This window comes from Triticum aestivum, chromosome 2A, assembly GCF_018294505.1.
Source record: "Triticum aestivum cultivar Chinese Spring chromosome 2A, IWGSC CS RefSeq v2.1, whole genome shotgun sequence".
NCBI classification, from domain to species: domain Eukaryota; kingdom Viridiplantae; phylum Streptophyta; class Magnoliopsida; order Poales; family Poaceae; genus Triticum; species Triticum aestivum.
Window position 1 is genome coordinate 783,490,614 of NC_057797.1, and position 10,559 is coordinate 783,501,172.

Sequence of the window (10,559 nt, forward strand, 5' to 3'; positions counted from 1 at the left end):
TCAGTTTATTTATAGTAGCTTTTAGTATGAAAGATCCCATTCATCTAATGCATAAGCTACTAAGGGTTCTGCACCTTTTCAACATACGGTGGTGGAAAGTGCTGCATTTGTTCCTGCTGTCCCAGCAATGAACTTCCATTTATTTTCAGTCTTGCAAACTTTGTTTGGCACTGCCCGCTATGCATCCCAAAAGGGCGATCGAATTCTCACCCAAAATAAGTTTGTATTCAAGCTGACCATTTATTTTGTGTTGCTGCGCCAGCCGGGTGCCATTACTGCATCATTCAGTTGGACAGTTCCAATCTCCAATATATACCATGGGAGCCGTTCGTTGGATTTGAACAAGCATCTTTCTCTAATATGGCAGGGCTGGGTGATGGAAAAACAACCCTGGGAGGTTCATCTAGCAGCACTTGTAAGCTTGAAGATCATTTTGGAGAGGGCATCATGCCCCCTCTGTGATGTTAGTGTTGCGGGAGGAGGCGATGTTGTCCAGTGCAGCGACGTTCAGGTATAGATCATCTATATCTTTGGCATTTTGGTTCGACTTGGTACTAAACTGATGGATTAATGCAACATCTTGATCTCCCTAACAATCTTGTTCCTACAGTGAAACAATTAATTAACACCACTCACTCCTTCAACGCAATATGGTGGTGCACTGAGTCTCTATGGGATGCCTGTTAGCAATGTAAGAAAAACATACACCACTAGCTTGCTCTGTTCAGTTAGAAACTGAAACTTTAAATGTATAACCATGTCGTTTCTTAATAAAGGGGCGTTTTGTTGGTGTGATGCAGAATCGTCGTGACTTGGACAGCGAAATTATATTTGACTTCGACGACGATACTGGCAGGATTAAGGCCAAGATATGGTATTCACTTGAGCTATATTTTTCTGTGTCAAAAGATAGTAGCTTCCTTGTTCTACTCTGGTAAAAAGTTGCTTTCAGGACAGTAGAGTCGGAGTTCATGCGTTCGATGGACACTGCTAAGTAATATTTTTGACTAACTACAGTTTTTGTTCTTGCTATTATCATCGATGGCACATTTACATGATTTGCTGTTTACTTTTCCCAATCTCAGAGATGGTGACTATATTGTTTTGAATGGTGGTATCCGGGGTGGTACTTATGACGTGCACATACGCGTATATCCCGTCAGGTACGGTTCTTTTAGTAAGCTGTGACCACTTAGGCGGTAATTCACTCAAAATGTAGTCCATTCAGCTGCTCGTGTGTAATGAAAATGATATTTCAGGATTGTCACCAACTACAATGACATCACGCACCACTTCCTTTCTTGCATCTAGGTTCACTTGGATCTGAGAAAGCAGGCGAGTGTGCGTAAATGTATTTCACGTTCGACATGTAAAACCCAGTATGGATGTTCCATAATTGATTCTCTTATGTGTATTCAGGCTAGACTACGTCAAGCAGACAGGGATCGGCGAGAGGCTGCTTCTATTGTTACAGAGCACTGTATTTCAGTGCATAGTAGCGGTAACTCTCTGTTTGACTCTGTACTTCGGGTCTTCTATCGCCCTGGGATAATGTAATTGACATAGAGATCCACTAATCTACTTACCGATATATTTTTTGTTTTGTTATCTGACCCCTTGGTTGCTAACAAATAACTTGAAAACAGCGCACCGTTTTCTCTAGTAACGTCTGAAAACGGTGCCGACGAAGATCAACTTCGATACTTGCCTAATTATGTGACCATCTATTGCTGTCAATGTACCACGTCAATGTCATGACATCTGACCTCCCGTTCGGCGTAGGGCTGTCATTGGAGCTCATATCGCTATTGGGAATCTCTTCACCACCATCGACGAAGATCACTTCAAGTGCTCATTCAACGGCTAGTGCTCCTTTCTGTCATGGCACGAGAACCGTTTCCGGATCACCATGAATCGGGATTCAGTTTGTACTTCCTATTTCGATCATTTATGTTAAGCGACTTTGCTTCTTGCGTATGAAGACGAGGAGCCGACAACTCTGTAATGATAGAATAATGTACTAGCCGCCATCCCGGCGGTCCATCTAGCTTCGTCGTAGGGATGTACTAGCCGCCATCCCGGCGGTCCATGTAGCCTCTTCGTAGGGCGTGTGGAGGGCAATCCCAGCGGCATGCCTTCTGCTCGCTCAAGTGGTCATAGCAGTCGCTTTGTGATCTATGCATATGGATGTAACGTTCACTTCTCGTGTTCTTTTAACTGCCTTCACTATCAATGAATAGACAGATCTTTTCTCGTAATATCAAAAATAAAACAACACCATGTCCGGAGTGTTTGAATCCATTGGGTCAGCTGCTCCAACTTCCATACACGGGCATGATTTAGTGGCATGGGTGTCAGACCCACATATAGAGCACTTCCTTTTATTCATCTCAATAGCTATCTCTACAGCAGATCTCAATCGTTTTGTTTTTGGCCTCCCCTTAGATCTCTTAGGTTCAGGAGGTAACACATCGGTTTCCTTGCCCTGCATAAAGATGACAAATGAACATGGCTTAGCAAGGAAATATATTTTGTCGATCTGATTAAGAGGAATTCGAAATTGGTGCTAACCTCGCAGCAATAGAGAATGTCTTGCTTTGATTCGTAATTCTGATCGTTGACGTATTTGTTTCCCCGCCTGATGCCGAATAGAATCTCCCATGAATATGCGTTGTAAAACTCATAAGCCTCTTGTTCAGAATTGAACACCATGCCAACAGTTGGTTCAAAAACAACTTTTTTACCAAGTTTCGTTGCTTCTTCAATTGCACGCTCTATCACAGTCTGATGTCCTTCCACTGGTGCCCGAAAAGGATTGCCCTATCTGTTTCTGTACGCCAAAGAAAGTAAGAAACATGGTAGCTCTATTAGTTTTCTGTGTGACTACCAAAGATACTGCTACAGAAAAGGACGATTGAATAATGACCATCTATCTGGTTAATGTTATGACTTTAGTACAAATCTGTAGCATCATACTAGTTCTTTTATATATAGCCGTGATTAGGATGAAGGAAATCAAAGCGAAAACCGATATGTAAATCGCTACATATTCTTGTATTGAGAGGGTTACCTCTGACGTCTTATCCATCCAGCGGCCGGCAGCGTCGGCGGCACGGGGCCTTCCGCTGGTTTGCTGTCATTCTCTTCTTCGTCGATTGGGTTTTGAAACGAGGGTATCTAACTCGTGTTTGTGGAAAAGATATGATCCATGGGGACTCCACCTATCACTGGATCTATCGCTGAAAATACGGCAAGGAAATTGTTACATGATTCGAAGAGACAGGGAAGAAGGACATTAACGGGCGTGCGCGTGAGTAACTCACCTGTGTGGTGGACGACACCATCGGGGGGCGCTGCACCGTCGTTCTCCTCCATTTTGCTACCGGACGCTGGCTGTGAAGATTGAGATGAAGGGGAACTGTTGGGTGGGGGTTACCAGGCAAGATGGTCATGGGGCTGTTCACGTCCGGCCAGCACGGCTGTCCTTATCTCTGAATGACCTGCAGACCGTGGTCACGAGTGTGGATGTTTTGTTTCTTTGACTTTTTTTGGAATGTTTTCTTTCTTTGACTTTTTTTTCGTGTGGCATGTTCTGACTTGTGGACGCTGCATCCGATTGCAGCGTGCAGCTGACGGACCGGTTGCTTGCCAGGATGTATTTGCCGGCAGAAAACATGGAGCATGCATACAACAAGGTGGGACAAAAAATGTAGCGTCGCACACACGGGGATACATATTATCTTAATCTCTTTGACAAAAGAAACAAATCCTATTCGCCCCTAATGAAAATTTTAACTAAAATTTCATTGTATTAACATTTTTATGGCAATTTATTTTTTTGCTGCAGACACCTTTGACTTTATGGGTTAGTATCATACGTGCTGGCACCTATAAAACACACAAAAATGATATAGACAGACAGAGAGAGGGAGGGAGAGAGAGAGAGAGAGAGATCGGGAACACCGGATAATGCAAGGTGCTACTCCGATGGGTACAACAATCATGAAAGAGAAATGTGCCCGGTCTAATTAAAAAGAGTGCACTCATACGAGTATGTGGGGTTTGTGTAATGGATAATGAAGGTTCTCCTCTCATTGTGATGATACATCGATACAAGAACACCATGAGGGGTGTGACATGCATGTTTTCAATTACAAATGTCCGTTCATTCTTGTTGTTCCCTCGTGACCTTAACCACGTCAAGTGTTGGCACCCGTAGTCACACACACACACACACACACACACACACACACAGAGAGAGAGAGACAGAGAGAGAGAGCGGGATCACCAGATGAATCAGGGTGCTACTCCGATAGGTACAACATTCATGGAAGAGAAAGGTGTCAAGTCCAATTAAAAAAATGCACTCACAGGAGTGTGTAGGGTTTGTGCAATGGAAAATGAAGATTTTCCTGTCATTATGACGGTACATTGATACGAGGATGGTAGAAAAAGGAATCAGGGTGCTACTCCGATGTGTACACCGTTCATGGTAGTAAAAGGTGCCCAATCCAATTAAAAAGAATGCACTCATATGAGTGTGTAGGGTTTGTGCCATGGAAAATGAAGGTTCCCGTGTCATTACGATGATACGGCGATACAAGAACATCATGAGGGGTGTGACTTGCATGTTTTCAACTACAATTGTCCGTTCATTTTTGTTGTTTCCTCTTAAGTGACCTTAACCACGTCAAGTGTTGGCGCCTATAGTCACACAAAAAGATGAGTTGGAGAGAGAGAAAGATAGTGATCGGGATCACCGAAGGGATAAGGGTGCTACTCCGCTAGGTACAACATTCATCGAAGGGAAAGGTACCTGGTCCAGTTATAAAGGGTGCACTCATACGAGTGTGTAGGGTTTGTGTAATGGAAATGTAGGTTCTCCTGTCATTATGACGATACATCGATAAAAGAACACCATGAGGGGGGTGACTTGCAACTTTTCAAATACAATTACCAATTCATTTATGGTTGTTTCCTCTTAAATGACCTTAACCACGTCAATTGTTAGCACCGATAGTCACACAAAAGAGGTGTGCATGTGTGTGTGTGTGTGTGTGTGTGAGAGAGAGAGAGAGAGAGAGAGAGAGAGAGATCTGGATCACCGGAGGAATCAAGGTGCTACTCCGATAGGTACAACGTTCATGGAAGATAAAGGTGCCCAATCAAATTGAAAAGAGTGCACTCATACGAGTGTGTAGGGTTTGTGTAATGGAAAATGAAGGTTCTCCTGTCATTATGACGATACATCGATGCAAGGACACCGTGAGGGGTGTGACTTGCATGTTTTCAAATGCAATTGTTCGTTCAATATTGTTGTTTCCTCTTAAGTGAGCTTAAACATGTATAGTCTTGGTGCCTATAGACACACAAAAAAGGTGTGTGTGTGTGTGTGTGAGAGAGAGAGAGAGGATCACATGAGGAAACAAGCTGCTACTCTGGAGGGTACAACAACGTTCATGGCAGAAAAGGGTGCCCGGTCCAATTACAAAGAATGCACTCATACGAGTGTGTAGGGTTTGTGGAATGGCAAATGAAGGTTCCCGTGTTATTATGACGATACGGGCGATACAAGAACACCGTGAGGGGTATGTCTTGCATGTTGTGAATTACAAATGCCGGTAGATTATCGTTTTCTCCTTTCAAGTGAGCTTAACCACGTCAAGTGTTGGCGCCTATGTTTGCAATTGTCCGTTCACCGATGTATATGACAAAGGCAAAAATAAAAAATGATTGCTCTCTAGACACAGGAAACAAAATAAAGGGGTCACAAGTTAATCACCATTGTTCACACACAAGAATGTAGTAGAATAAAACTTAAGTCGAAGTGAATTTATAGTTTGTACCAACAGTGCTTGAAAATTACAACACAATCTTATTGAACTAGACAGGAATAATGTTGCCAAGAATCTTTTGCGGCCATGTCACGGTTCCGGGCACCACCTTGCATACATAAGTGCTCTTAGAGCATCTACAACCGGACCCCTTAAACCCGTCTCAAACGCCCGGGCAGGCCGCTCGATCACGATTGTTTGACCCAGATGGGCCTCTCAAACAACCCTCAAACGCCCCGGCTGACTGGCACCCCCCATATCCAGCACAAATATATATGTGGCGGATATGGGGGTGCACGGGCCCGCCACGTAGGCCTGACGGCGTGGCCCCACACGGAAACACCGGAAACCCAGCGGGACGACGGACGCTGCGTCCGTCGATGTGGTGGGAATGCCGCGGGCGCCGCTCCAGTTCGCCGCCCAAGACAACATCTGGCTATTTAAGCCGGTCGGCGTCCCGCAACCCTAACCAATCCCCCTCCCCCTCTCTGCACCGCCAGTCTGAGCCCTTCCACCTCCTCCCTCTCCCACTCCGGCGCTCTGCCCATGCTCCGGCACTCCACCATGGTCTGGAGCAAGATCACCTACTATGACATGTTGACGCCAGAGCGCCGCTACGAGATCCAGCAGCAAATCCGGGCGAGGGAAGCCACGCGCGCCGCGGTGGGGGCTGGTGCCCGCGCTGCCAGCCCGCACGCGTAACTCGGAAACGGAGGCGCGCGCCGCGTGCCGTGATAGGCATCGGGCACAGGAGAGGGATGCGGCGGAGCAGTCCGTGCGCCGCCACCGCGGGATGCAGGTAGAGTCCAACGAGGACGAGCGGCTCCTCGCATGGGTCTACCGCCGGTCCCTCACAACGGCAGGGACGGACGCTTGCCGCCTCCGACGGAAGAACGCCAAGGCGTTCCGGCTTGCTATTGAGCAGTCGGAGTACGAGGCGAAGGGGGCAGTGCCGGAGGCGGCTCGGGTCGCCAAGTTGAAGCAGGAGCAGGACACGGCGCTCCGTCAGATGAAGGGGCTCATCGTCCTCTCTGACTCCAACTCCGACAATGGCGATAGCCGCATCTCCTTGTCCTCGGACTCCGACGACGATGGTCATTCTAGCTGTGAATTGCTGCCTTCAATTTTTATTTTTTTATTTTTTGCTTAATATGTCTGTTCCTGGAGCTATGCAACCCGTTTTCTACCCAAAAAGGATCATAACCAGAAAGTGAGGATCTGACCATGCCAAGTTTGAGGGAAGGCAAAGTGAGGATCTGGCCATGCCATCTAGGTAGGCCACGGGTGTGGCAAATTGAGGACTGCGGCATGCATGAAAATAGCCGGTCCATCGGCTGCGTGCTGGACATGGCTCAGGTTAGTAGCTTTGGTAGTGGCAGAGTGAGGGGCCTTTCATTGCATGCATGCCATCAGGTTACAACCTTGACTTCTGGACACTGAAATTGCGCTCGAAAGTAGAGTGCCTTGTGACCGGCTTCTGTCCATGCAAATACTCATCGAGTCATGGGAGTGCTTCCGCTGTTCCGCATGCGTCCGGCCGGATGCTGACGAAAACACGAGACCGGCATCTCCATTCAGCGCTCAACACACCTACTCTGCCACTGCCACGAATCTGGGCCTACGGGACGTCCTGGCTGCACCACAAGCAGACCCAAACGTATTTCAGAAAAAATCAGTCTTTAATACATCCAAATTCAGATGTACTGAACAGTTGTATTAGCCCGTGTTGAGAAAAATGTGTATGTTGTACTGACGCAATGCATCTAGTCTTCTGCCTTTTATTTCCTTGTACTACTACATGTTTATAAACTAGGATGGCTGCTGGTGTGTTCCATAAATATTTGGCAATTAAACCAATAAGCTTGTAATATAAGCTGTATAGCTATAACTGATATGTCTCCAAACTGATGAAATATGATGAAGCTTGACAATGTTGTGTGTCTAGTAGTGAAAAGATGCCGACCAACTTACAATTACTTGAAAAATATATATCTAGCTTGCTATTCTTTTGATAATCCACCGACGATTTTTTAAAAACGTTATAGTGCATGTATCTTTGTTGGAATAATTTCTTTAGTGGTTTTAACGCAATATGTACACCGCCCACCAATAAGCATAACAACCTGGTTTTTTTGTAGCGCGGCATGACAAGCAGTTGGACATCAACTTCCAGTTATACCGGCTCTTTAGAGTATGCAGTAAGGTTCTGACCCCATTGCCATGTACTTGCTATTGACGGGCCGTCGTGTTCCAGTCTTATAGGCACATCTGGGTTGTGATGCAAACAACCCACCCACATATACATGGAAAAGTGCAGCAATGAAAGCACACCCGACAAGGCACGAGTCAGATTAGGCTCGTGTCCTGGCGGTGGTATGTGTGACACACACACATTAAGCAACATAAAAAACTATTGGAAAGTATTGATAGAAAAAACATATACTCGGAAAAAGGAGATGGACGAACAAGAAAAAAAAACTCAGAACCTTTAGGGAAGAGCACCTTTCGTGGGCTCAGAACCTTACGCGCACGCCCCGAGGGCTGCAGCGTGAAGGCCTACAAAGCTGGGCCTATGGCCTATGCGCATGTGCATGTGGTCCAACTTCAGCTCAAAGAGGAAATAAAGTTTAAACATCCAAAATGTCGAAAATGCAAAGAGGGAAAGGGGGTGGACCAGATCCCAATGCTTTCATGTGGCTCAGATAGCAACCTCTCGTAAGAAACACATTAGCCATGCTTTTCCCTATATATATATATATATATATATATATATATATATATCCAAGGGTCTGGGTCAAAATAATATGTGTAATCCTACTTCTTATAAGTATAGTGAAGATGATTGGATTATTTTAATTGGATATTTTTGGGGAGTCCCTAAAGTCGACTAGAATTTCCTTTGAGATAAAAACAAAACTATGTAAATATCAAAGGTATGTGCTTTAACATTTATAATGGCATTCAACGAGAAAATGACTAAATAAGATGTTGCTTAGTACGGCATACATAATAATCCGGTAAACGACAAATTGTATAACATATATATTGGTATGCAATGTGAAAATAACAAATACCTAAAACAAAACTGTATTTGTAGAAGTCTTATATTTGTAATGTCATCACATTTTTGTCCCAATTTTTTTTAATAAAAATCAAAGAATACATTATCATTATAAAGTCACTAACGTTCTAGCCCGCGCATCGAGTGGGCCACTTTGCTAGTTATTGAAAAGGCGGTGGCTTTTGAAAAAAAAAACGGCTATATGGTTTTGTGCAAACCGTGACAAATGTCATAGCTTATACAATTAGTTTGATGTATGAAAATGCACATATATTTGTCACTGAAATGATTTCCTTCCAACAAACTCAAGTTGATTGTTAATGTAAGTCTTTCATCGATAAAATGCATATATATGTGCTTTTGAGGGTGAAATCATGTAGCACATATTTTGCATAAACTGTCAGGGCAAATTTCATGAACATATGTGATGAATTGGCGGTAGGGTGGGTGCTGCAAAATATGTGCTACATCGCTCCCTCCTTTCCATTCCTTCCTCCATCACATTGACCTCTCTGTGACTAACCAATCCTATGAATTGACTGATCGATCCGGGACCAGTCCGGCGACCTCTCTGTGACTGAGCAATCCGATCAGCTTCAATGTCGCTGGACTGGTCCAGGATGCCCGCTGGGTGCCCGCTGCCTACTGCGACATCTTCGGGCTCCGGCCTTCCCATGGATTGGTGTCCACCGAAAATTCCGTCCCCATGGCACAGATGTTCGACACTATCGGTCATTTAAGTCTAGCTAACTATCAGTGTTCAGAACAAAAATCTGTTCATTCAGTTGTCATCATTCCTACAAACTGGTCCAATGCCTCAGCGGCCAAGATATTCGCAGCAAGTAGCTAGCATGAACTCCAACTCACCATCATAGCAGAGTGGAGCAGAGCAGGTCAGAGCAAGCTTCGATGGAGTATAAGTATGTTGAAGCTCTGCTTTTGTTTGTTGACTGACTGGCAGGTGATGCAATAGACAATAGTAACCTCAATGAATTCATGCCCAGCATTGTTTTGAGCATCGAGAATTTAATGAATGACGTCTCGTCTGCATCATCATCGTGTGTGTCCGCCATTGCCTTTCGGTCGAGGGCCTTCTCCCCGCTCTCTATCTCCGGCTTGTCGGGTTCTGTCAGGTCAGCATCCCGCTGGGCACCCGGGATGGCGTCCCGGTGTCGGTCTTGCTGCTTCTAGTCTTCCACAAACAAACAGAAATACTTCACACAGCACAACAACACCTGCTGATGATATGCACTTCAGAATAATCGCAAGCCATGCACAACTGTATTAACAAAGAAAATAGGAGTGCTACGGTGAGGGATACTTTTACCCAGCATGGGTGGCAACATGATCTTAGGATTGACCCCCTCCGCTTTAGGCGTTATACGGACTCTTCATGTTTTTGTATTTCGCCTCTTTATCATTCATTTGTGTGAGAAGACATTTTTTGGCTGTGTGCATCTTAGTAATGCAGAGGCTGGGTGTAATGCTTAAATCTTTTAAGTAATAAACCGCCCCTTTTCGAAAACAAAGAAAATAGGAGTGCCTCCTTCAAAAACCAATGATCCAGTGCCAGCAGGCTTAAAAAATCATAGGCAGATAATATCAAGCACATCCATGTTTACAAGCCACATGGCAGGGATAAACAGTAGCTGCATAAAAGGACC

The 10,559-nt window shown here is 44.9% G+C and overlaps 1 protein-coding gene and 1 long non-coding RNA gene across 2 annotated transcripts in view; both read right to left on the reverse strand.

Annotated features, from left to right (window-relative positions):
* Positions 1-2,074: 2,074 nt before the first annotated feature.
* On the reverse strand, positions 2,075-3,455 carry LOC123186764 (uncharacterized). The gene is made up of 4 exons (XR_006493710.1): positions 3,324-3,455; positions 3,071-3,239; positions 2,572-2,830; positions 2,075-2,485 (listed from the first exon to the last, which is right to left on the reverse strand). It is a non-coding gene; the product is annotated as an uncharacterized lncRNA (long non-coding RNA).
* A 6,569-nt stretch (positions 3,456-10,024) lies between these two features.
* Positions 10,025-10,559, reverse strand: part of LOC123038317 (disease resistance protein RGA5) — a 36,603-nt gene continuing 36,068 nt past the window's right edge. Inside the window, exon 5 of the mRNA XM_044462168.1 lies at positions 10,025-10,087. Coding sequence (XP_044318103.1) covers positions 10,025-10,087 — 63 coding nt within the window. The remainder of the gene's footprint in view (positions 10,088-10,559) is intronic.